The following is a 25,490-nucleotide window of genomic DNA, read 5'->3' on the forward strand; positions in this document are numbered from 1 at the left end:
GCCCTGGGGGGTCTTGGGGCTCCTGCCTGGCCGCCCAGCCGCCGTGCGTCCTGCCCGAGGCTTGTGCTCTGCTGCTCCAGCACCTCCAGCTGCTGTGCTGTCTCATGGCGGGGGCCCAGGGGGCTCCGGAGCTGGCTCTGTGGGAAGCGGAAGGTGAAGGCCTGCACTGGCCCGGGTTGGGGAGGGAAGGCCAGGACGCTCAGTACCTGCAGGTCAGCGATGGAGGCGTTCAGCCTGTGCAGACGGGCCCAGGCCATGGAGCTGGCATTGATGCCATGCAGTTGCTCGCGAATGGCGGGGAGGAGGGCACCAGCCCGTTCCAGGTCATCCAGGAGCAGGACCACACAGTGGTCACACACTGCAGGCGATGTGGGGTCACAGGTCAGTGTCATGGGGTCAGGCCAGGGGAGAATGATCAGCTGGGGCCCTGGGGTCATTAAGGTGGGGAGGGCTCAGCCAGAGGTCATGAGGTCAGCTTAGGGACACAGGACCTGTGGGGAAGGTCCCAGAGTTCTGGCAGAGTCATGGGGTCAGGTAGGAGTCAGATGGGAGTGAAGGGCATGGGGTCACCCAGGGAGAAGGTAGGGCCAGCACAAGGGGGTGGGGCCAGAGGTGGGGCCAGTGAAGGGGTGGGGCCAGTGAAGGGGCGGGGCCAGTGAAGGGGCGGGGCCAGTGGAGGCAGAGTCAGTGAAAGGGTGGCGCCAGTGGAGGAAGAGGGGACCAGTGGAGGAGGTGGGACCAGTGGAGGAGGTGGGGCCAGTGGAAGAGGCGGGGCCAGTGGAGGAGGCAGGGCCAGTGGAGGCAGGGCCTGTGGAGGGGTGGGGCCAGTGGAGGAGGCAGGGCCAGTGGAGGCAGGGCCTGTGGAGGGGTGGGGCCAGTGGAGGTGGGGCCAGTGAAGGGGTGGGGTCAGTGAAGGGGTGGGGTCAGTGAAGGGGTGGGGTCAGTGAAGGGGTGGGGCCAGTGGAGGAAGAGGGGGCCAGTGAAAGTGTGGGGCCAGTGGAAGAGGTGCAGCCAGTGGAAGAGGTGGGGCCAATGGGGGTGGGGTCAGTGGAGGGGTGGGTTCAGAGGAGGGGTGGGTTCAGAGGAGGGGTGGGGTCAGAGGAGGGGTGGGTTCAGAGGAGGGGTGGGGTCAGTGCGGGAGGCAGGGCCAGCAGATGGGGTGGGTCCAGGGCACACAGGAAGGCTAGGGACAGTAGAGGGGTGCAGCCAGCATTGGAGCTGCAGTGCTCCTCAGCGTGGTTGGAGTTGGACAGGCATGGGTCTCTTGGGAAATGGAAGGCAACTGGGACCACTCTGGGCAGTCGAAGTTAACACTGGGGTCACCAGGCTGTGTGGGACTTGGATTCCTACTCCAGCAGGTGTGGGGAAGTGGGGTGTTGAGGACGCACCTTCACAGTGGATGCTGTGGCCCACAGGCCCGCCTGGAACGGGCACCTGATGCTGCTGGCTGCAGGTGTCACAGCGCTCCCCACTGAGCCCCGGGGGGCAGTTGCAGCGGCCCGTGTGAGGGTCACAGCGGCCCCCAGGGCACTGGCAGCCTGTGGTGGGGGGCTTGGGTGAGCATGGCTGGCCTGGAACCTTGGAGCGTACCCCACTCAGAAGTCCCCATCCGCCCTCCTGTGACCGGCCAGCACTCACGCCTGCAGCCCTGCTCAGGGAGCCCCCAGTAGCCAGGGGCACACTCGCGGCACTGGGGTCCCACGGTCCCTGGTCGGCAGTGGCACTGTCCGCTCTGGGGGTGGCACTCGGAGCCCTCGGCGGCCGGTCCACAAGCACACGGGCGGCAGCCCCCGCAGCCATCGAAACCAAAATGTCCCTCCTGTGGCACAGGCTGTGGTCACTGCCCTGCCCAGCCCTCAAGACTGTCCCAGACCAACCTGGAAGCCAGGGGTCCTGCCCATCTGGCCCCACCCCCTGAGGCTCTGCCCATCAAACACTGCCCCTCAGCCCCACCTATCAGATTCTCCCCAGGCCCCAACTCTAGTCCCTAGGCCCCACCCACCCAGCCCTGCTTACCCCACAGCCCTACCTGACAGCGGTCACAGCGCCGCCCAGTCACACCTGCCTTGCACAGGCAGTGCCCGCTGTGGGGGTCGCAGGCCTCTGTCCCACATGGGGCACAGTCGCACCCTGCAGAAGGGGTCCGTGACTGCAGCCCTGGGCCCTCTCACCCCCCCAGGGAGCCCCTAGGCACCCTCCTAAGCCCTCACTTCACTGCCTCCTGCTGTGTCTCCTCCAGGCCGCCCGGACCACCTGGCTACCCACTCCTGTCCCAGCCCGGCCCCACTCCCCAGCTGCCTCCCCTGGGCCCGAGGGACCTGCAGACTCCCTGCCATGGCCTGCCCTGCTCTGACAGCTGGTGTCCGCTGCCAGTGGTGGGGCATTGGTGGTGGTGTCTAACCATGAAGGGGAACTGATTGTGGGGGGAGAGGGGATGTGATCGTGAAGTGGGGGGGGGGCGCTGGTCATGGGTTGGGGGGAGGGTCTGATGGTGAAGGTGGGGGCCTGATCGTAGAGGGGTAAGGCCTGATCATGGGGAGGGGAGGGGGGATGTGATCCTGGTATGGGGAGGGTCTGATTGTGGTAGGGAGAAAGGGTGTGATGGTCGGGGGAAGGCCTGATGGTGAAGGGGCCTGATCGTTGGGGTGGGGGGGCCTGATCATAGCGGGGGAGAAAGGGTTGACCATGAACCCAGAAGCCTGGCTCCAACTTGTCCTGGCTGGGCCCCAGCATCAGGCACACAGCCTACTTATGGGGTACGCCCAGCAGGCCTCCCTCCTCCCCGCGCAACCCTCCCCCGGGGTGCATCCCTCCCAGCCCGACGCCTACGGGTGCAGTTGCCGGGCAGCAGGGCGTTGCCGTAGAAGCCGGGGGCACAGATCTCGCAGCGGGGCCCAGCGGTGTGGTGCAGGCAGCCACGGCAGGCGCCCGTCAGGGGGTCGCAGTCGCTGAAGAGCAAGTTGGGGTCACCGTTGCCGCTGCAGTCGCATGGCTGGCAGGAGCTGCCCAGCACCAGTGGGTTCCCGAAGAATCCGGGCGCACACCTGGGAGCAGGGTGAGGAGGGGCCGTCAGTGGCCCGTGGCGCCCACCCTCGCATATCCTGGGGTCAGCACTCAGGCCCTGCCCCACTGCCCTGGCCCCAGCTCACCGCTCGCAGGAGGCACCTGCATAACCAGGTTTGCAGAGGCACTGGGTGCGGCCGCCTCGCAGGACACAGCCCTCGGCGAAGCTGCAAAGACCAGCAGCGTCAGTCACTAGGCCCCTGGCAGTGCCTGGGCCCAGGCGAGCACACTGTGCTCAGGCTGGAACACACGCCAGGCGTCGGGGGTCCAGACCTCACGGACACCTCCAGCTGTCCAGGCCTCTGCAGAGGGCAGTGGGAACCCACCCCGCTGCTGGGTGAAGGGAGCCTGGCACCATCAGGGCCTCGTCCCAGGAGGAGGCTGGCTTACTTGTTGGAAGGCACTGAGAGGGGGCAGGGGCAGCTGACACAGGGGGTGCTGGGGTCCTCCCCACTGCTCACGAAGCCAGCCTGGCAGCGCTCACAGTGGGCCCCTTCGGTGTTGTGCTGGCAGTCCTGGGGCAGAGTGGACAGTCAGCGCTATGGTGGACACCCACATCCTACTGCCGAGTCTGTGCAGCTCCCACCACCCCTGCCTCAGACTCTGTGCCCAAGGCCAGATGGTCCCCCACTGGGCAACACCCTTCCCCAGACCTCAGTTGACCTGGAAGTGCAGCCCCTGGTCTTCCCTGGCATGCTTGACTGTGCCTTCAGTGAATGCTGCCCCCCTGGCCCCGCCAGCCCCTACTCACCACACAGACGCCAGAGCCAGGGAGGCAGCGGTCTGAGTGTCCATGGCACTGACAAGGGACACATCGGCCCAGGAAGAGACCTTTGACGTCCCGATAGAAGCCAGGGGCACATTCCTGAGGGCGTACGGGGGCAGGTGGCATCAGCGATTGAGAGGACGAGGGGCCCCACCCTGCAAGCTCACAGGTCAGACCCTCAGGGATCCTGCAGGCACGAGGCACTGGGAACCCGTGGAGTGTGGTCACCGCTGGGTCAGAGGCTGGTCAGGAACTCCTGGCCTCGGCCGGCTGGAGGTGGGCCAGCACCTGGCTGCTGTTTGAGGACATAGCTCTCAAAGCCACACGGATGTCCTGTCTCGGGAATGACCAGGCCTTGGGGCTGGTGACCACCCCCTCCATGTGGACCAGGGCCTGCTCTTTCCACTCCTTCTAGGAGGTATTCAACCACAAACCTCCTCATACGGAAGGAGCAAAGTTACAGCAGACAGATTAGCAGGGCAGATTAGCAGCTGGACAGACACACAGTGGGCGAGGGATGGGCAGAATGACAGGCAGACGCCAGGATGGTCGGTGGGGGATGTCCAGGTGACCCAGTGGTGGGGGCTGGGGCAGGTGGAAAAGGGGTATGGAGGGTGTGTGCCTGGAGGGGCAGGCGGATGAGCGGCAGGCAGATGAGGGGCAGGCAGACAGGCAGCAGGGGACAGGCAGGCCCATGAGTTGGCCAGCAGCCTGCGAAGAGCAGGGGCAGGAAGAGAGGTGAGTAGGGTGACAGGAAGTGGAGGCAGCAAGGAAGGGAACACAGGGAGGATGCTGGAGGGAAGGGTGTGCACAGGTGAGCCGCCTCGCAGTCTGGTGCTGTCCTAACCTCACCTGGCATGAGTCCCCCCGGTAGCTGGCAGGGCACAGGCACAGCTCCACATTGCTGGCCAGGGCCCCCTGGCCTGCTGCGCTGGCCACCTCCAGTGCCACCCTGCGCAGGGAGACAGCCGAGGAGATCTGTGAGAAGAGGGCACGGATCTGCAGCTGCTCCAGGCTGGCCAGCACCATCATGAGCTCCTCGCGGGACACAGTGTTGCGAGTCTCCGTATGCCGGAAGTTCCCCTGTGGGTCCAGGATGGCACCTCAGTGGGGCCACACTCAATGGGACAGAACAGGGAGCCTAGAACAGACCCCCCAACCCTGTAGGGGATGGAGGGGCACAAAGACCATGGGGCAGGAGGAGGTACACACAGGTAGAAAAACCAGTCTCCCATGTGGCCAGCCAGCACCTAGATCCCTGCCTCACACCACACACCAAACCAGCTCCAGATGCCTTAAGAATTGAAATATACAAAGAGAACAGCCAAGCTTCTAGAAGAAAACATAGGCAGGTCCTTTCTGATCAAGTAGTGACAAATACTTTCTTAAACAAGATGCAAAAACGCTTGCTGCCAAGGAAAAAAGGATAAATTCAAGTACATTAACTACAAGGCCATTCATCAGAAGACAGCTCTGGCTGGGTGTGGTGGCTCACGCCTGTAATCCCAGCACTTTGGGAGGCTGAGGTGGGACGATCACCTGAAGTCAGGAGTTCGAGACCAGCCTGGCCAACACGGCGAAACCCCATCTCTACTGAAAATACACAATTATCATGGTGTGGTGGCAGGTGCCTATAGTCCCAGCTACTTGGGAAGCTGAGACAGAAGAATTGCTTGAACCTGGGAGGCAGAGGCTGCAGTAAGCCGAGATTGCACCACTGCACCCCAGCCTGGGCGACAGAGCAAGACTGTCTCAAAAAAAACAAAAAACAAAACAAAACAAAAAAAACAAAAACCACATGAGCTGTGAGGGGAGAAGACGGTTGTTACTCTGAAGTCTGACAGAGGGTAAGCACCAAGAATAACAAAGAACTCTAAAAGGATGGAAAAAGATTTGCAAGTCAAAGAGAAATGGGCAAAAGATGCTAACAGGCAGTGCATGGAGGAGGAAGCCAACAGCTACTGAGCAGCTGCTCACCCCTCAGGGATCAGGGACTCACAAAGCAGGTGGGAAGACAGCATGACACCCCCAGGGTGACCAGCGCAGAAGATGTCTGACAACGGGTGTGTGGACCCCCCCAGCCCCCACCCCGCTTCTGCTCCTGGGCTGTTTTCCACCATGGAGAATGGGCACAGCAGCACTGGGACCCCTTCCGGCCTTCCCAGATGAGCTGAGGTCCAGGAGGGACCTGGGTGCCCAAGCCAGCTCCCCTCACCTCCACCAGCTGCAGCTGCCCACGGTGAACGTGGCCAGGCGTGGGGTACGCCGGCTCCAGGAATGTGATGCTCATCTGGTTGCCCTGGGAAGGCACATGGGTAGGTGAGGGTTGGCACGGTCCTGGACCACGGTGCCACTGTGCCACGCCCACCCAACCACCCTGCTACATCATCTCATCTCCCTCACCTGCAGCACCACATCCGGCCTGCTCTCCATGGGGACAAAGACATCTCCCCGCTGGGTCTCTGAGTGCAGTTCATAACGGAGGGTCCCACCGTAGGATGACACCTGGAGGCGGGACAGGCAGAGGTGACCTGGCTAGACCCTGGCCACAGGCTCAGAGCCCATCAGCAGTGGTCTGGGCACCCCCAGCACAGAGCCCTGCGCTAGGCCCGGATACTTGCACTCATTCCCTACCGGGACAGGGCCTGGGCACCCTCACGGACCCTCATGGAGCTCCCCCTCCCTGGACAGACCCCACTCCTGGCTCCCAACCCTCTCAGGCGTCCTGGCCATCCTCAAAGTGCCTCCCCCAGACCTGATGCCCTGCTTACCTGGTCCCCCAGGTAGGAGGATGGGGCCTGCCAGTACAGCTCGGGGAAAGCCTCGGGCACAGCCTCAGGCACGTGCCGCAGGTCTGCACGGAGCATCTCTGTCCCTGGCTGCCGCTCGTGGGGCACCACCTGCCGGTCAGTGCTCAGCAGCACCCAGCCCTCCATATCCACGAACTGTGGGCATACACGTGTGGGTGCACACGGGTGGACGCCCACACATCACAGGGCCCCATCTTGCATCCAGTCCCACCTAAGCCCTCCCCGAGAAGGCAATGCCCTCAGTCCTGCAGGCGCACCTCCTGGCGGGTGTAGGACGAGCTCCGGCAGCGCTCCGTGGCCCCAAAGCAGAAGCAGCGGGTGCAACCTTTGGGGTTGGCAGCATCCAGTGAGAAGGTCCCAAGGCTGCACTGGTCACATCTGGGGCCCTGCACATTCTCCTAGGGACAAGAGGACAGTGAGAGTGGTCGGCAGGTGCCAGGTGCCTGACCCCAGGTTCCTGGTACCCACTTGCCAATGGGGATGACTCTCCCAAAAGCTTCTAGGAAGCCCCAGCTGCCCAGAAAGGCCCGTAAGAACACTTTCAGCTGATGAGGCCAGAGGGAGAGGCCATTATCTGGGCCCAGCCCTCACTCACCTTACAGTAGCACTGCCCTGTGAGGGGGTCACACACGCCAGGCACAGTGCCCGCCTCGTGACAGTCACAGGGGCGGCAGCGGGGGTAGCCATGGAAGCCCGGAGAGCAGGTATCACAGCGGCGCCCAGTCACGTTGGGTCTGCACCTGTGGCAGGGGCAGGAGCTGAGCCCCCTCCACCCCAGGTCACTCACACCAAAGTGAGACCTCGTAGGCACCCCCCACCCAGGCAGCATCCTCCCAGAAGTGGAGGAGAGGGCGCTGCTGCACCCAGGGAGCACAAATGGGAGCAGGGTGGGTGCCAGGACCCTCTGGCTAGAGGAAATGCTGTCTTTAAGGCCACCAGGGGCCGCGCTGACGCCGCTCTGGGCTCTCACTTGCACTGGCCGCTGTCTGTGTCACAGGTAGGGTCTGTGAGCTCCTGGACGCCGGGCCCTGAGCAGTTACACTCCTCACAGCCGACCAGGGGGTGGCAGCCAAAGGTCTGGGGCTGGCACAGCAGGCAGTCGGGCGGGATGGTGCGTGGCGGGCAGATGCACTGGCCCGTGAGCTCGTCACAGAGGCGGGCACCGCAGTCACAGGCTGTGGGGCGGGTATAGGGTTTACTGACCCCTCTTCCCAGTCCCGCCCCTCTCAGAGGCCCAGAATGCAGCCCTAGGGGATGTGGCAGTGTGACGGGGGCGGGGGAGACAAGAACAGGGACCCCTGCCCCGGGTGCTGAGCCTTGGACAGCTCCTGGCATGGAGGCAGCTGCTCAGAATCAACGTCATCGTCAGAGACTGTGGACCACCTGCTGGTCCCTGAAACCTTCTGCATGGCCCGCAAGCTGGAGTCCTGGGCCCAGGCCCGCAGATGGGGCAGCAATGCTGCCCTGCCAGGCTCTAGAACATTCTCCTGAACCTGCTTTCTGGTCGACCCGTCCACCTTGGGCTCTGGCACCAACTCCCTGCCCCTGGGTGCCCAAGGACTGGGGTACTCACGCCTGCAGTTGGGGAAGCCCCAGTATCCGGTGGCACAGCGGGAGCAGTCACGGCCAATGACATGGGCATGGCAGGGACACTGGCCCCCGAAGGGCTCACACGTGGGGCCTGTAGCACCTACTTCGTGGCAGCCACATGGACGGGCTCCGTTGTTATAGAAGAGGGAGAGGGAAGCAGCAGCGTTTCGGCAGAACAGGGATGAGCTGCTGGGGCTACATGGAGGGGCACGTGGTGAGGCCAGCTCCCAGCCCAGACCCCCACCCTGGACCCCTGACCTGCCAGAGCCCTGCCCACCTGATGTGGTAGCCCTGGGCTGCGCAGTGGCTGATGAAGTCATAGGATTTATCCAGGGGCTCCTCCCGGAGGTAGCCAAAGCTGTAGACGTTCTCAGGGACCACGAGTACATAATCCTAGGGGGTGAGGCCTGGTCACTCTCCCGCGGGCCCAGAGCCTGCAGCGGGGAGGCCCCCAGAGGCTGGCTGGGACCAGGGTCCTGCAGGCAGCTCAGAGTCCTGGCAGCAGCAGGCCAGCCCAGCACAGCCCTGGGCCCTGGCTGCTCAGGGGAGGCCACTCCAAGCCAAACAGCAGCTTTCGGGGGCGTGAGGAGGCAGCAGCATTGATGAGACCTCCTGGTATCTCCCACATCTCTGTCTGCTGGCCACGCCTTCCTCTTCCCTCTCCTTCCTGGAGGCCCCACCTCCTCCAGGAAGGCCACCCTGACCAGCAGGGTGCAGGGTGCAGGGTCCAGGGCCCCTCTGGAGCCTCACAAGGTGGATCGGGAGGTCCCCAAAGGCAGGAGCTGCTTTGCTGGGCACAAGGCCAGGCCTCAGCAGGCCCAGAAGAGACAGACCCAGCCCAAGTGTACCACAGTGGTAATGACAAGTATAAGGACAGCTGGTCCCTGAGCAGGACATCAGCTGGGACTCACCAGCCAGAGCCAGCGGCCCTCGGGCACACGCACGGTCACAGTGAGCTCGCTGTGGGTCACGTCCAGCAGGGCCTGGCCCTCACACACCACCAGGGTGCGGCAGCCGTAGCCATGTGGACAGAAGCTGGCGTTGGCGTGGCCTGGGCAGGGGAGAAAGGCAGGGTCAGGCCCCCATCTCTAGCGCCCCCAAGACACCCAGAGGGTTGAAGATGGCAGCGTTGGGGCAGCCAAGGAGTGCCCGCTGGCCAACGGCCACAGGCATGGGACGTGCCCAAGAGGTCCGCAAGGATGGCCCCTCATGTCACGGGGGTTGGCCGCATCATGACCTACAGATGTCATGCAGGACACCTCTAGGTACCGGTCAACTCCATGTGCGGGACCCCAGGCTTGGCTGAGCCAGGAACCAGACAAACACACAGGGCCACATGTGCTGCCAGCGGCATCCTGGGGCAAGCCCTCAATTCGCCACGTGCCATGGAGCACAACGGGGCTTCCCAATGCACGAGACAGAGGCGAGACCCAGGCTTTTCTGGGAACGGGAGCGGGTGGGTAGGGGCTGCGGGCTGCAAGGGCAGCTAGTTTGAGAACTGATGGCAGGACAGAGTCATGTTGCCTGTCGCTCATAGCAGGTAGCACAGGCCACGCTGTGGCGCCGGCATTCCAGCCTCATCGTGTGTGGTAGCCTCTCCACCCCCCACACCAGACACTCACCCTGCCACACGCGGCCGGCGTTGATGAGGACTTCCACGGGGAAGGTGGGGTGGGCTGGCTGGTAGCCGTGCAGCAGGAAGGCATAGCGGCCCAGCGTGGGCACATGGGTGGTGAAGACCACGGTGGCCTGCAGGGATAGGCCCTAGTGAGCAGGCTGAGCTATGAGCCCCTGCTGCCCCCTGGACAACCTGCCCTGGGTTGGGGCCCGGAGTCCTGCCCTGACACCCCCGTCCCTCTAGAGACTGTGGCCCTCACCTGGGGCTCACGCAGCAGGGTGGGCTCTGCATCAGGGTCCACAGCGGTGGGGGGCCGAGGTTGGGGTCCAGCTGGGGACGTGGCTGGAGTGAGATCCTGCGCGTGGGTCAGCGGGAGGCCGGGCGGCAGCGGGATCACCTGGCAGTCCCTGAGGATGATGGGCTGGGGCGGCTTTGGGAAGCGCGAGGGCAGACAGGCGGCACTGGTGAGAGTACAGTGGGTGAGTCAGAGCTGGTCCTGCCGCCGGACCCTCGGCCGCACCCCTCCCAGCCCCATTACCTGCCATTACCTGTTGGGGCCAAAGGCGCCATGGCTGCTGATGCAGCTGACCCGGGGCTCCACGAACTCCGGGCTGAACTCCTCAATGGGCACCAGAGTGACCCCGTGCTGCAGGCAGAGGGACGAGATGCTGCAACGCCCGTGGTGCGGGGAGGATAGGGGGTGCAGGCGGTACGATGGGGGGGGCCGGTCACACAGCTCAGACCCAGGAAACGGCAAACCCAGGCGTCCGACCGAGCCTTGCTCTTTCCAAGATGCCCTTGCTCCTCCTCCAGCTGCACAAACCCCAACCGCAGACCAGCGTGTGGGCCAGTTCCTGGGCCCACAGGCCTATGCGGCTCCTCCCATAGCCCTCTTCCTCCCCTCGCCCTCCCATCCGTCACTGTTCCCCCACTCTTATCTCGAGTGCTGCTTGGTGCCACCAGGCCGGGACAGGCCCAGCTCTCCCAGGACCTGACCCAGGCAGGCACTCAGCAGGCACAAGCCGCAAATGGGTGCTCCCTTTCCGTGCGGCCATGTGAAGTTGGTGTCTCGGAACACGGCAACTTATCCGCTGACACAACGGTGGGAGACGCGGCTGCACAGAACATGTTGTGTGGCATTTATAGAAAGTTCCAGGCCAGGTGTGGTGGCTCCTGTCTGTAATCCCAGCATTTTGGGAGGCCCAAGAGGGCGGATCACCTGAGGTCAGGAGTTTGAGAATAGCCTGGCCAATATGGTGAAACCCTGTCTCTCCTAAAAATACAAAGATTAGCCAGGCATGGTGGTGAGTGCCTATAGTCTCAGGTACTTGGGAGACTGAGGCACGAGAATCGCTCGAACCCAGGAGGTGGAGGTTGCAGTGAGCCAAGATCTTGCCATTGCGCTCCAGTCTGGGCGACAGAGTGAGACTCCATTTCAAAAAAAAAAAAAAAAGAAAAGAAAGTTCCAGAACAGGCAACCAACGCTGTCTGTGCCAGGAGGTGGCTGCCCTGGGGCCAGGGAGCTGTGACTGCAGGTGCTTTCCTGAGCACATGGAACAGCTCGGGGGTACGTCAAAAGGGACTGAATCCACAAAACGCTTGCAGGAGGGGTTCCAGAAGAAACATGCTGGGCATGAGTGAGTGTGGCCGCCTTGGGGACCTGGGACCCCAACTGTCCTCTCCCCTCTCATGCATGTTTCAAATCTTCTGAAAGAAGCTGACCCCTTGGGGTGGGGACCTGAGGGGTCCTTACCAGGAAGAAGCGTGCCTGCTCAGCTGTGAGCCTCACGCTGGCCTCCGAGTCCAGGTGGAAGACTGCCAGGTGGTCCTGGGTATCCCGGGCAGTGCCCCGGCACAGGGTGCTGTGGGGGGAGGGTGGTCAGCAGGTGGGGCAGCCCCGGGCGTGCCCTGACTCCAGCCCCACCGGCTCCCACTCACCTGTACAGGCAGGGGTGCAGGGAGAGCAGCCCCTGCTGGGGGGCCCGCTGTGGGGTGTGCACGGCCACGCCCACCTCCTGGCGGGCATCCTCATTGGCGTACTCCACCACTAGGGCGTAGCGGCCTGGCTGCGGCACTGCCACTTGAAGCTGGACATCCACCTGCAGGGAAGGCAGGGTGACGGGAGGCCCGCCACCCCTCGCCCTTCCCACCTCCCTCCCCTCCCACTCCAGCACCTCCCTGACCCCAGGGCCTGCCCCTCAGCCGAGTCCCACCCTGGCCCGGACAGCTCCAGGCAAGTGGTGGGGGCTGAGCTGTATGTGGAGGCCACAGCCAATCCTACGTACAGACAGGCACTGAGGTCACACATGCAGGAGGCAGGAGGCAGGAGGCAGGAGGAAGGGGCGCCCTGCCTGGTTGCTGGGCTCCACTGCCTGAGGCAGTGCCCTGCTCCTATAACCTGCCACCGCCACAGGACCCCCAGCCCCCAGGCCAAGGTCCTGCAACACCCATTGCCCCGTGGGGTCCCAGGACACGCACATCACTGCCCGTGCAGGTGATCAGTGGCGGGTGCGATGGGCTGAGCTGCTCCGTGGGGCAGGGCCGGGGCAGGCTGTTGTCCTGGCGACACAGGGCCTCCAGCCCAGCGGCCGACGGGAAGCCATCCAGGGGGAGGTGTGTGTAGAGGAGGCAGCTGGGGGGACACAGGCCGTGGTCAGCCCCAGGTCCACCCAGGTCCCCAGAGACAGCCTGAGTGGGGGAAGCCAGGCACAGTGGGGGTCCAGGAAGCCCCCACCCCGGTCCCACCGCACGCATGGCCCTCACTTGTCACCAGACTGCTGGGCAGAGGGACGGTATGTGCAGGCCTCAGTCACCCGCAGCTGCAGGAGCGCCGCCTCGTAGTATGCGCTAGGCAGCAGAACCACGTAGTCCTGCAGGGTGGAGGTGGTGCTGAGGGTGGTGCTGAGGGTGGTGCTGAGAGTGGTGGGCCCCACCCCCTGACCCGGCCCCCAGCCCTCACTCTGGCCCCTGCCTCACCAGGAGCACCCCTTCGGCCTCCACAAGCAGGGCCCAGGTGCCAGGGTTCAGCACAAAGGGCTCTCCGAAGCCCCTCTGGGGCACAGTGATGAAGGCAGGCTCCGTGCTGGGTGGGAAGGCCACGGGCTGGCTCTGCACTGTGCCTGGGCGGGGGCGGGGGCGGGGGCGGGGGCGGGGGAGGGGGGTGAGACTCCTGAGCCCAGCCCTTGGGGCCACCCCAGGCTGCACCCCCTACAGGGTTGGGGATAGGCTGGTCCTACCACCCACATGAGCCAGAGGAAGGTGGCGGGGCTTGGGAGTGGGATGGGCTGGGCTGGTGGGGCAGGGGCTGGGTAGGGCAAGGCAGGGCAGGGGCTGTGGCCCAGGGACCCCACTCACAGTTGGCGCAGGCGGCCGACCTGCCCTCCTCTCGCACAGAGACCCGCCCGCTCACACTCATGGCCCCCCGGTTGACGTATCGGAAGACGAGCCAGAAAAGGTCGGGGGAGGTCAGGTTCAGCCTGGCCACGATCCTGGGCTGGGTGGGCATGGAGCGTCGGGTCACTCTCCCTGACCACTGCCAGCCTGAGGCCTGGGCCTTCAAGGGGCCTGCCCACCCCTCCCTGCCAGCCACGCCTGGCTCCACTTCTAGGCTGAGCCTGGGAGGGGGAGCACAGCACCCACCTGGACAGGTGCCATCTGCGCGTAGCCCCTCCAGCTGAAGTTCTCGAACTCGAGGGGGTTGAAGCCAAAGCGCACGGCGTGACCCTCAGGTGTGGCAGCCTCCTCCAGCTCCAGGCGCAGGTGGTGCAGGTCCGGGAGGTAGTGGTCCCTCGCAGGCCTGGCCACAGCAGGGGCTGGTCAGGTGCAGCTTGGCCATCCTACCTAGCCCTACACAGCGGCCCCGGATCTCCAGGGAGGGTGAGGCCTCACGTGGGCCCATGGTGAGGGACACGGAGAGGCCCGGAGGACAAGCTGCCTGCCCTGCTCCCCACCACCCAGTGGGGAAGGGGTACCCACTCGCTGCAGGTGGGGCCCTGGGTGTTGGGGCGGCACCGGCAGACGCCCGTCCTCGGTTCACAGCTCTGGCCCAGTGCACCGCCAATGTCACACCGGCAGCCTGCAGGGAGAAGGTGGGAGGTCAGAGGCTGCCTGGCCCCCACCCAGCCTCAGGGGCCCCTCACAGCCAGACTGAGAAGGCTGCCTGGGGCTCTCTGGACGATGGAGAGTCAGGGCTCAGGGCGAGGGCGAGGGCGCTGGGATCTGTTAGTGCCGTCTGCCCGGGTGTAGGACAGGGGAGAGGAAGCCACGCATCTGGGTGGGAGCTGCACCCCCTCTCCCGCACCCTGGCACAGGCTGGCACCAAGGGGCAGCCATCCATCACCCGGGCCTCATGCTACCCAGGCTACACTTGTCCCTCCGGGCCTTGGGTTCCCCAGCATAAACCGAGGGGAGGCAGGGCCGTGGTCTGGGACGAGTGAGTGGGCACTCACTGCGGCAGCCAAAATAGTCAGCCTGATCCAGTCCAAAGAAGCCATCCTTGCAGGATGCGCAGGCCTGGCCGCACACGTGGGGCTTGCAGAAGCACTGGCCGGTGCCCTGGGGGCCAAGGGAGGAGGTGAAGTGGGGCAGGGCAGGGTCCCGACCCGTGTGCCCCCAAATCCCCCACACCTTGGTCCTCAGACTCACCGGCTGGCACTCAGCAACTCCACCCAGTGTGCCCCTGAGGTCGCAGCTGCAGCCTGGGGAGAGCAGGGCAGGACTCAGATGCTTGGTGGGGCAGGAGAGCCTTGCTCCAGCCCCCTGAGGAACCCCCACACACTAACACCCCCTCCAGGGCACACTCACAGGCTCCAGCCCCCCCCAGGAGCCCCTGTACCCCGACACTCCCTCCAGGATACACTTGCAGGTACAGTTCCCCAAGGAACCCCTATACCCCAACACTCCCTCCAGAGCACACTATAGGCTCCAGCCCCCCAAGGAAATCCCGTACCCCAATCTCCCTCTAGAGCACACTCACAGACTCCAGCCCCCCCAGGAACCGCTGTACCCCAACACTCCCTCCAGGACACCCTCATGGGTACAATCCCCTGAGGAACTCCACACTCCAACATTCCCTCCAGGGCACACTCACGGGTGCAGCCCCCCCCCCCCCGAGGAACCCCCACACACTAACACCCCCTCCAGAGCATACTCACAGGCTCCAGCACCCCGAGGAAACCCCGTACCCCAACACTCTCTCCAGGGCACACTCATGGACTCCAGTCCCACGCAGGAATCCCCTGCACCCCAACGTTCCCTCCAGGACACCCTCATGGACTCCAGTCCCCCCCAGGAGCCCCCGCACCCCAACATTCGCTCCAGGACACACTCATGGGTGCAATCCCCGAGGAACCCCACACCCCAACACTCCCTCCAGGACACACTCATGGGTGCAATCCCCTGAGGAACCCCACACCCCAACACTCCCTCCAGGGCACACTCACAGGTGCAGCCCCTCCGAGGAACCCCTATAACCCAATACTCCCTTTAGGGCACACTCACAGGCTCTAGCCCCCCAAGGAACCCCCATACCCCCAATACTCCCTCAGGGCACACTCGCAGCCCCCCCCCGAGGAACCCCGCACCCCAACATTCCCTTCAGGGTGCAGTCATGGGTACAATCCCCGAGGAACCCCATATCCCACCACTCCCTCCAGGGCACACTCACTGGCTCCAGCCCCTCCAGGAACCCTGCACCCCAACACTCCCTCCAGGATATACTTGTGGGCACAGTTCCCCAAGGAACCCCTGTACCCCAATACTCCAGGGCACACTCACGGGTACAGCCCTCGGGGTTGCTGGGGCTCAGTCCCCAGAACCCAGGTTTGCAGCGGTCACAGCTCGGCCCCTCCACGTGAGCCCGGCACATACAGGGAACCTGTGCCTGGGAGAGGACAAGACTGCAGGTCAGAGCGGGCGCCCTGCTCTCCCACCCACAAACCTCAGCCATAGAGCCCTGACGAGGGGTAGTGAGGGCTGAGGGCCCTCACCTGTGACTCACAGGAGTCACCTGCAGTGGGGGCAGAGGACCGGCCTAAGGAGCAGACAGGCCCTGGGGTTGCCATGGCAACTGAGCAGGCAGGAAGCCCTGGTCTCACCGGACTCGGGACTTTTAGCTTGGCCTGGGTCCCCACCCATCTCCCACACACGAGCAGACTTGGGCTCACCTCAGGAAGGGCAGGATCCACTGGGGCCAGACCGGCAGGGTGGCAAGAGCCAGCTGTGAAGAGAGGACCATGCCTCGGTCATTTCCCAGTGACCAACCCGGAAGGCCAAGGGTGTCCCAGGCCCAGCCAGAACCCACGGTCCCACAGGAGCTGAGGACCAGCACAGGTGCCTCTCATCCACATGGACGGCTTGAAAACACGCACCTCCCTGCTCCCTCCGCAGCAACGGACGTGCCATCCCACCACACAGCACCTGCTCACAGACATGCACGCAAACGTGCACCGCGTGGGGTACCCGTGTACATTCCACACGCAGTGTGTGACACACGTCTGAACAAGCACACAAACGCACGTGAAAATGCACCCACTACACGTGCACTAACACACGCACACGCCCGTGAAAGGACATGAACACACACACCCACACTTGAGACGCGCGATACGCACACCCACTTACACGACGCGCGCAACCACACGTGACACATGCACCCACACTTACCGACGCGCACACCCACTTACGCGACACGCACACCCACACGTGACACGTGCACACCCACTTACGCGACACGCACACCCACACTTACGCGACACGCGCCCACACGCGACACGCAACACACGCACCCACGTGACACACAAACCCACTTACGCGACGCGCACCCACTTACGTGACACACGCACCCACACTTAGGCAACACATGACACCCGTACACACACAAAACGCAACACACGCACCCACACTCACGAGACACGACAGGCGCGGATGCACAGCACGCAGACACGGGCAGTACGCAGACACTCCTGCACGGCATGTGAACAAGGTACGAACGCAGAGCGTGGGGACGCAGTCGCAGTACACACAGCACACAGATGCACGTGAACAGCCTCACAGGAAGGCAGGCAGCGTATGAAGAGCACACAGACCCACACACAGGCCCGGCACCTGGTGCACACAGCCACCTGCCTGCTCACCTTCACAGTAGGGGAAGTTGTAGGCACCGGGCACACACGTGTCACACCGCAGCCCCGTCACGCGGGGCCGGCAGCTGCACTGCCCACTCCGGGGGTCGCAGGCTGCGTGCAGGGAGCCTTCGGCAGAGCAGTGGCAGGCTGCGGACAAGGATAGCTGTGGGCACGCAGTGGAGACTGCACCCTCCTCCCCACCACTTCCTCCCTAGGCACTCACGGACACAGCTGGGGAAGCTGTGAAAGCCGGAGCTGCATTCCTGGCAGGCAGTGCCTGTGTAGCCGGGGCGGCAGCGGCACAAACCTCCCACCCCACAGAGCTGGTCCAGGGCTCCCCGAGGGTCGCAGGTGCATGCTGCAGAGGGACAATGGGGTCAGGCCCTGGCGCCATGTGGGTGGCAGAGCCCCTTCCTGCCCTGACCCTCTGCTCACCTTGGCAGTTGGGGAAACCATGGTAGCCAGGGCGGCACCGGTCACAATGAGGTCCGGCAAACTCAGGCCGGCATAGGCAGCGGCCGGCCTCATCGCAGCCCTCGGGCAAGGTTCCTGCAGGGCTGCAGCCACACACTGCAGAGCGGAGCGGGTGTCACGGTAGGCCAGGCCCACGGGCCTCCCCTACCCACGCCCACGTGGAGAGGCACCACTCACACTGGCAGAGAGGGAAGTGAAAGTAGCCGGGGGCACAGCGATCACATGTGGCCCCCTCGAAGCCCGCTCGGCACCTGCACCGGCCTGTGTCAGGGTCACAGCGGTCATCGGCCACTCCAGGGCTGGAACACTGGCAGGCTGCAGGAAAGGGCGGCCCACATGCTTGGTCAGAGGCACCAGGCCTCCGGTGTCCACCTCGAGCGCAGGTAGAGGTTGAGCGGGGAGAGGGGACTCACGCTGGCAGCCGGGGCCGTAGAACCCTGGCGCGCAGAGCTCACAATGGGTGCCTTGGAAGTTGGGTTTGCACAGACAGCGTCCCACCCTCGGGTCCTTCCGGCAGGCGTTGCCCTGGGTCCCTGCCGCGCTGCAGTCACAATCTGGAGGGTGGGGACAGGCAGGGGAGTCTCAGATGCCCTGCAGACCCCAGTATGCCCCTCCTGGCAAACTTTCCCTCTCCACAAACTCATTTTCTTACACTTTTACACAACACTAACTAGAAAATAAAATAATAAAAATCCCAACAAAGGCTGGGCGCAGTGGCTCACGCCTGTAATCCCAGCACTTTGGGAGGCCGAGGCGGGCAGATCATGAGGTCAAGAGTTCGAGACCAGCCTGACCAACATAGTGAAGCCCTGTCTCTACTAAAAATACAAAAATTAGCTGGGTGGAGTGGTGCACTCCTGTAATCCCAGCTACTTGGGAGGCTGGGGCAGGAGAATCGCTTGAACCTGGGAGGCGGAGGTTGCAGTGAGCCGAGATCGCACCACTGCACTCCAGCCTGGGTGACAGGGCGAGACTCCGTCTCAAAAAAAAAAAAAATTCCAACAAGGGAGAGGCGTGTTTGGGAAAACAGTGGCGTGCAACAAAGTCAGGCCAACTATCAAAACGCTTCATTAGTTATTTGTTACGCAGATTCCTAGTCAGCTGCAAGCATTAACACAAAGAGAAAATACAAACAAATCAAAACTCAAAACAAGCTGCAAAACAAATTATAGTTTCTTTTTTTTTTTTTTTTGAGACGGAGTCTTGATCTGTCGCCCAGGCTAGAGTGCAGTGGTACAATCTGGGCTCACTGCAAGCTCTGCCTCCCCGGTTCACACCATTCTCCTGCCTCAGCCTCCCCAGCAGCTGGGACTACAGGTGCACGCTGCCACGCCCGGCTAATTTTTGTATTTTTAGTAAAGACGGGGTTTCACTATGTTAGCCAGGACGGTCTCGATCTGACCACGTGATCCGCCTGCCTCGGCCTCCCAAAGTGCTGGGATTAAAATTCTAGTTTCTTTAGAAACAATGTCAGGTGTTGGGAAGAAGGTAGAAAGAATGTATCAAATGTCTTAACTTACGCATGAAAGGAGGGTTGTGAACACGCTTCAGTTTTTGTTACTGATAGAAAAATAAAGGTTCAATACTTGTCAAAAATGTAAGAGTAACCACTGGTCAGACCAGAACACAGACAGAGCTTGCAAACCCTCCCCAGAGAGGAAACAGTAGCAAAAACAAACAGACCAAAATCAAAGCACGTTTTCTTGCTCTAACTTGTGAAAGTCAGGAAAGGAAGTGTTTCAGCAGAAAAGGAGAAATGATACAAGGGCAGAAGCCAGCCAGAACTGACAGCGGCAAGGACGATCGTGGGGCTGGGCTGTCTCCTTCATGAGATAAAAACCGAAGACGTCAGCATGACCAAGAAGAAACTCCAGCCATAGCCTCTTGAAAGAGCGTACCTTAAACCAACGCCTCAGACAGGTGGTAAACCGAGAGCTGTGTGCAGGGAGCTGGGGTGGACGCAAACACAGAGGTGAGTGAGGACGGACGGACGGCATGGCGGTAACGAGACAGAGGGAAGCTCAGGCACGTCACCCAACGGGCAGCAGAAACGAATCTCTAGGAGCAGGTAACGTGTCCTGGGGGTGAGGGAAGCTAAAACTATTAAAATGGCAAGGAGAATTTGGCAAACCAGAGTCAGAGAGAGACAAAGACTGGATGGAGATACACAGTTAGACTGTGACAGCTCAGAGGGACAGAAATTGAGCAAGGGTACTGTGGGTTTGAAGAGCATAATGAACAAGCCTCCTTTTTTTTTTTTTTTTTGAAATGGAGTTTCGTTCTTGTTGCCCAGGCTGGAGTGCAGTGGCGCCATCTCAGCTCACTGCAAACCCTACCTCCTGGGTTCGAGCCATTCTCCTGCCTCAGCCTCCCGAGTAGCTGGGATTACAGGCATGCACCACCATGCACAGCTTATTTTGTTTTTTTAGTAGAGACGGGGTTTCTCCATGTTGGTCAGGCTCGTCTCGAACTGCTGACCTCAGGTGATCCGCCCACCTCAGCCTCCCAAAGTGCTGGGATTACAGGCGTGAGCCATCGCGCCTGGCCACAGCCTGCTTTAACATGCCAAATCGGTACTCCATAGAGAACACACATTCCTGTCCAATGTTCCTGGAACAATCTAAAAGTGGTCACATTCTGGATTAGAAACAAAGAAAATCTCAAATTCCAAAAACAAAAGGCAGAAACTGCCAGGCGCGGTGGCTCATGCCTGTAATCCTAGCACTTTAGGAGGCTGAGGTGGGTGGATCAACTGAGGTCAGGAGTTCGAGACCAGCCTGGCCAACATGGTAAAACCCCATCTCTACTAAAAATATAAAAATTACCCAAGTATGGTGGTGGGCGCCTGTAATCAATCCCAGCTACTCGGGAGGCTGAGGCAGGAGAATCGCTTGAACCTAGGAGGTGGTGGTTGCAGTGAGCCGAGATCGTGCAACTGGACGCCAGCCTGGGTGACAGAGTGAGACTCTGTGTCAAAATAAATAAATAAATAAATAAAATTAAAAAATAAAAGTCGTCACATTCTAGGTTAGAAACAAAGAAAATCTCAAATTCCAAAGACAAAAGGCAGAAACTATCAGTGTTCCAAGTCTAACCATGATGCAGCAAAACCAGAACTGCACACCACGAAAAGGACAGGAGGGAAACCTCAGCACCTTGAACAGTGACAGGTTGAAAGAAAATAAAACCCCAAATGATAGACTATTTAAAAAAAACACAGCAATGAGGACACCCCACATCTCAAACTACAAGACACCTAGCCAAAGCTATACTCTGAGGAAAATTTATAGCTTTAAACTAGAGTTTCCCAGCCTCAGGACTACTGGCAGTCCAGGCTGGATAACTCTTTGTTATGTGTGCAGGAGCAGTCCTGTGTTGTAGGAGGTTCCCAGCATCCCTAGCCTCTACCCACTGGATCAGTTACATCCATCAATCGTCACAACCAAAAATGTCTCCAGACATCATCGAATGCTTCCTGTGCATCAAAGTCACCACTGGCTGAGAACCACTGCTTTAAGCCTTTTTGCTGGGAATGAAGACAGACTAAAAATAATAACTCAAGAAGCTATTTAAAAAAAAGTAATAAATCAAAGAAAGTGGATTAAAGAAATTGAATATTAGAAAGGAAAATCTCTCCTCCCAACTAAAGAAAGAAAAACCTCAGCAGGTCTTATCAAGAGAACTGCACCTGTACTTCAAACAGACCAATAAACTCAACGAACCTCTGTTAGGTCTGATCAACCAAAAAAAAAAAAAAAAAAAGAAAGAAAATAAAAATAGACGAGAATAGAAATGAACAGAAATTTTAACTTTATAACAGGCCACTGTGCATAAATTTATGTCAATACATTAAAAAATCCAAACAAAATACACAATTTGCTAATACAAATAATCAAACCTGACTTAAGATGAGGAAGAAAACTGGCTGGGCGTGGTGGCTCACGCCTGTAAAGCCAGCACTTTGGGAGACCGAGGCAGGTGGATCACTTGTGGTCAGAGTTCAAGACCAGCCTGGCCAACATGGTGAAACCCCGTCTCTACTAAAAATACAAAAAATTGTCCAGGCGTGGTGGCAGGTGCCTGTAATCCCAGCTACTCGGGAGACTGAGGCAGGAGAATCGCTTGAACCCAGGAGGCAGAGGTTGCAGTGAGCCGAGATCGTGCAACTGCACTCCAGCCTGGACGACAGAGTGAAACTCCATCTCAAAAAAAAAAAAGATGAGGTAGAAAACTGAATACAATAGCCACAGAATACATTAAAACCTTAATTTAAGATCTCTGTTGAAAACAGGTATCAGAGGCCGGGCTCAGTGGCTCACACCTGTAATCCCAGCACTTTGGGAGGCCAAGACGGGTGGATCATGAGGTCAGAAGATCGAGACCAGCCTGCTTAACACGGTGAAACCCCATCTCTACTAAAAATACAAAAAAATTAGCCGGGCGTGGTGGCGGGCACCTGTAGTCCCAGCTACTCAGGAGGCTGAGGCAGGAGAATGGCGTGAACCTGGAAGGCAGAGCTTGCAGTGAGCCGAGATCGTGCCACTGCACTCCAGTCTGGGCGACAGAGCGAGACTCCGTCTCAAAAAAAAAAAAAGAAAGAAAGAAAAGAAAAACAGGTATCAGGACCAAAGGGTTTTGTAAGTTTGACCAGACTTTTAACAAGTAAATAATTTCTGTGATTTTTAAACTGATTGGGAGCATAAAAAAGTGTGGATGATTTCCCAAGTATTTTACAAAACCAAAACAATCTCACTTGTGAATTTAGACAAAATAAAATATTGACGTTCAACACTGTGTCCCCGTTAGGAAAGACAATACAATTCATTGTAATGAACACATTGAAGTGAATACTGTACAGCCACAGGTAATTACTGAGTGCTTACTATGGCCCAGTAGCGAAAAGATAAATTGTCAGTTTACACCAGGGATTAGCAAACTAGTCTATGGACTCCTCACTTGTTTTTGTAAATAAAGTTTTATTGGAACGCCGCCAAGCCCACTCATGAATACGCATTCTATGGCTGCTTGCAAGCTACAGCTGGTAACGGTAGAGCTGAGGAGTTTCCCCACAGGGACCTCACGGCCCTCAGTCTATGACATTTACCGTCTGGGCCTTTTCCGACAGTTTGTTGACCCCTGGTTTACACTATTGATGAAAAACTAAACATTTCCACATAAAAAAGAAAACCATCACAGAACCAGCAGACAAGAGAATTCCTGGGTAAGGAAGAAGCATCGAAATCCGACCCAGCCAGAGATTCAGTAGAACAACATGGGCAGATTCACCTCAAAATTTACAAAATCAGGACACGGAAAAAAGCTCCCCCCAAAAATAAGGGGCAAATGACCCATCAGGAGAAAAACACACAACTTATAAGAAATAGGTGATACAGGCTGGGCGCAGAGGCTTACGCCTGTAATCCCGGAACTTTGGGAGGCTGAGGCGGGCAGATCCCTTGAGGTCAGGAGTTCGAGACCAGCCTGACCAACATGGAGCAACCCCGTCTCCACTAAAAATACAAAAATTAGCCAGGCATGGTGGCGCATGCCTGTAATCCCAGCTACTTGGTAAGCTGAGGCAGGAGAATCACTTGAACTTGGGGGGCCAGAGGTTGCAGTGACCTGAGATTGCAGCATTGCACTCCAGCCTGGGCAACAAGAGTGAAACTCCATCCAAAAAAAAAAAAAAAAAAAAAAAAAAAAAGCAAGCACTCGAAAAGTCAAGAAGATTCAAGCTTACAGAGTAGTCAAAGTGCAGCTAAAAATGACACAATATCGTGCCAGGCATGGTGGCTCATGCCTGTAATCCCAGCACTTTAGGATGCCAAGGCAGGCAGATTACGTGAGGTCGGGAGTTCAAGACCAGCCTGACCAACATGGAGAAACTCTGTCTCTACTAAAAATACAAAATTAGCTGGGCTTAGTGGCGGATGTCTGTAACCCCAGCTACTCGGTAGACTGAAGCAGAAGAATCCTTTGAACCTGGGAGGCACAAGTGGCAGCGAGCCAAGATCACACCATCGCATTCCAGCCTGGGTAAAAAGAGCGAAACTCCATCTCAAAAAAAAAAAAAAAAAAAAAAAAAGACGTCATATCAAATACAATCTAAGACCCCACTCACTGGGAAAGATGCCATGCTTGTATGTCCTGTCATGAAAGGGAAAAACCCTACCAACTAGACTGTGATATGCCATCAAGCAAAAGACGCGTCCCAATTCCAGAAACACTAAAAAGCAAGGGAACATGGCTCTGACTTGAGAATATTTTTTGTCTATCAAGCCAAGAGTGATAGACTGCTATGTGGTAATGGCAATGATTTGGTCAGCAGGTGCCATGCTGCTCTGTGGCTGTGACTGTATGCTGGGAGACTCTTTTTTTTTAATTTATCTTTTGAGATGGAGTCTCGCTCTGTCACCTAGGCTGGAGTGCGATGGTGGATCTCAGCTCACTGCAACCAGGTTCAAATGATTCTCCTGCCTCAGCCCCCCAAGTAGCTGGGATTACAGGCACGCACCACCACGCCTGGCTAATTTTTGTATTTTTAGTAGAGATGGGGTTTCACCATGTTGGCCAGGCTGGTGTCTAACTCCCGACCTCAGGTAATCCACCTGCCTCAGCCTCCCAAAGTGCTGGGATTACAGGTGTGAGCCACTGTGCCCGGCCAGCTTTCTACCTCATCTTAATAATGCTTTATCACAGCATAATTTTTAAAAAAAGAACCTAGATTTCCAACCACTGGGGGTTGTTTAAATAAATACTTCATTAGTCCCTATGAAACGGACCACAAGACAATGTGTTTACAGGATTGTGGTTGGGACGTAATCACAGGACAGGGTGCAGAGCGCATGACGAAGCTTGCGAAAGAGAAGTGCTTGTGTACAGAGAGCATTCAAGCTCTGTGCAGAGCTGGTGGAATTGTGGATAACTTTTTGTTTTTGTTTTTCTTTTTGAGATGGAGTTTCGCTCTGTTGCCCAGGCTGGGGTGCAGTGGTGCAATCTCGGCTCACTGCAAGCTCCGCCTCCCGGGTTCAAGCGATTTTCCTGCCTCAGCCTCCTGAGTAGCTGGGATTACAGGTGCCCGCCACCATGCCCAGCTAGTAGAGACGGGGTTCCACCATGTTAGCCAGGCTGGCCTTGAACTCCTGACCTCAGGTGATCCACCTGCCTTGGCCTCCTGAAGTGCTGGGATTACAGGCGTGAGCCACTGTGCCCAACCAATTTTCTTTTTTGAAACAAGGTCTCACTCTGTTGCCCAGGCTGGAGTGCTGTGGTGTGATCATGGCTCACTGCAGCCTCGGCCTTCCAGGCTCAAGCAATCCTTCCACCTCAGCCTCCGGAGTAGCTCAAACTATAGGCACACATCACTACGCCCGGCTAATTTTTGTATTTGCTGTAGAGACAGCGTTTTACCATGTTGCCTGGGCTAACTTTTTTCTTTGGCTTTATGCCGACCTATATTTCCGAAGGTTTTCTAGTGTGAATAGGCATACTTTGCATAAAAAGAAATAAGCCAAAAATAAAGTGACCAAATGAAAATCCTCCCTTTCTCCAGGAACTTCCTGTGAAGCCGCCCCATGGCTCCAGGGCAGGCCAGGGACCTGGGGGCCTCAAGGACACTTACTCACAATCTGGCCGGCCGGCAGCACCTGCTCCCTGGTGTCATTGGAGGACGAGGGCGTCGCTGAGGGGAAGAGACGCGCATGTTGGCCAGGTCTGCTCAGAACCCTAGCACCCTACACCCCCTGCCACCCTTGGTCTCTCAGCACAATCGGAGATGCAGGCAGGATAACACGGTCCATCCCGGGGAACCCCTCCACCCCCTGCAGGGCTCCCGGAGTCCAGCAGGCAGTGGTGTCTGTTTGGATGCCCCTGGCAGGTGCTCACGGTAGCAGCTTGGGAAGCCCGTGAAGCCCTCGGCACACACGTCACACCGCTCCCCAGAGAAGTTGGGCCGGCAGTAGCATCGACCCGTCAGGTCCTCGCAGGTGCCATCCGTGAAGTCGGACTCGCAGTTGCAGCCTGGGCAGGGGCAGGAGCCGGGTAAG

General features: G+C 59.3%; 1 protein-coding gene across 2 annotated transcripts in view; it reads right to left on the minus strand.

The window, feature by feature from the left end:
• The window catches only part of LAMA5 (laminin subunit alpha 5), a 66,924-nt gene that overhangs the window by 14,481 nt on the left and 26,953 nt on the right, over positions 1 to 25,490 (minus strand). For both annotated transcript variants that reach the window (XM_055372877.2, XM_055372876.2), the window contains exons 10-50: positions 25,330 to 25,464; positions 25,067 to 25,126; positions 17,859 to 17,999; positions 17,623 to 17,760; positions 17,407 to 17,541; positions 17,195 to 17,329; positions 16,981 to 17,118; positions 16,012 to 16,064; positions 15,623 to 15,728; positions 14,492 to 14,544; positions 14,296 to 14,401; positions 13,823 to 13,922; positions 13,487 to 13,643; positions 13,202 to 13,340; positions 12,824 to 12,966; positions 12,611 to 12,717; positions 12,326 to 12,479; positions 11,786 to 11,946; positions 11,601 to 11,709; positions 10,396 to 10,493; positions 10,107 to 10,308; positions 9,852 to 9,978; positions 9,141 to 9,280; positions 8,507 to 8,622; positions 8,213 to 8,424; positions 7,610 to 7,814; positions 7,235 to 7,379; positions 6,897 to 7,037; positions 6,601 to 6,774; positions 6,233 to 6,334; positions 6,045 to 6,128; positions 4,682 to 4,912; positions 3,815 to 3,928; positions 3,454 to 3,578; positions 3,150 to 3,230; positions 2,830 to 3,044; positions 2,030 to 2,130; positions 1,639 to 1,819; positions 1,389 to 1,538; positions 207 to 358; positions 27 to 137 (exon numbers count right to left, since the gene is read on the minus strand). In XM_055372877.2, coding sequence (XP_055228852.2) covers positions 27 to 137; positions 207 to 358; positions 1,389 to 1,538; positions 1,639 to 1,819; positions 2,030 to 2,130; positions 2,830 to 3,044; positions 3,150 to 3,230; positions 3,454 to 3,578; positions 3,815 to 3,928; positions 4,682 to 4,912; positions 6,045 to 6,128; positions 6,233 to 6,334; positions 6,601 to 6,774; positions 6,897 to 7,037; positions 7,235 to 7,379; positions 7,610 to 7,814; positions 8,213 to 8,424; positions 8,507 to 8,622; positions 9,141 to 9,280; positions 9,852 to 9,978; positions 10,107 to 10,308; positions 10,396 to 10,493; positions 11,601 to 11,709; positions 11,786 to 11,946; positions 12,326 to 12,479; positions 12,611 to 12,717; positions 12,824 to 12,966; positions 13,202 to 13,340; positions 13,487 to 13,643; positions 13,823 to 13,922; positions 14,296 to 14,401; positions 14,492 to 14,544; positions 15,623 to 15,728; positions 16,012 to 16,064; positions 16,981 to 17,118; positions 17,195 to 17,329; positions 17,407 to 17,541; positions 17,623 to 17,760; positions 17,859 to 17,999; positions 25,067 to 25,126; positions 25,330 to 25,464 — 5,477 coding nt within the window. The remainder of the gene's footprint in view (positions 1 to 26; positions 138 to 206; positions 359 to 1,388; positions 1,539 to 1,638; positions 1,820 to 2,029; positions 2,131 to 2,829; positions 3,045 to 3,149; positions 3,231 to 3,453; positions 3,579 to 3,814; positions 3,929 to 4,681; positions 4,913 to 6,044; positions 6,129 to 6,232; positions 6,335 to 6,600; positions 6,775 to 6,896; positions 7,038 to 7,234; positions 7,380 to 7,609; positions 7,815 to 8,212; positions 8,425 to 8,506; positions 8,623 to 9,140; positions 9,281 to 9,851; positions 9,979 to 10,106; positions 10,309 to 10,395; positions 10,494 to 11,600; positions 11,710 to 11,785; positions 11,947 to 12,325; positions 12,480 to 12,610; positions 12,718 to 12,823; positions 12,967 to 13,201; positions 13,341 to 13,486; positions 13,644 to 13,822; positions 13,923 to 14,295; positions 14,402 to 14,491; positions 14,545 to 15,622; positions 15,729 to 16,011; positions 16,065 to 16,980; positions 17,119 to 17,194; positions 17,330 to 17,406; positions 17,542 to 17,622; positions 17,761 to 17,858; positions 18,000 to 25,066; positions 25,127 to 25,329; positions 25,465 to 25,490) is intronic.

Source organism: Gorilla gorilla, chromosome 21 (assembly GCF_029281585.2).
Source record: "Gorilla gorilla gorilla isolate KB3781 chromosome 21, NHGRI_mGorGor1-v2.1_pri, whole genome shotgun sequence".
Taxonomy (NCBI): domain Eukaryota; kingdom Metazoa; phylum Chordata; class Mammalia; order Primates; family Hominidae; genus Gorilla; species Gorilla gorilla.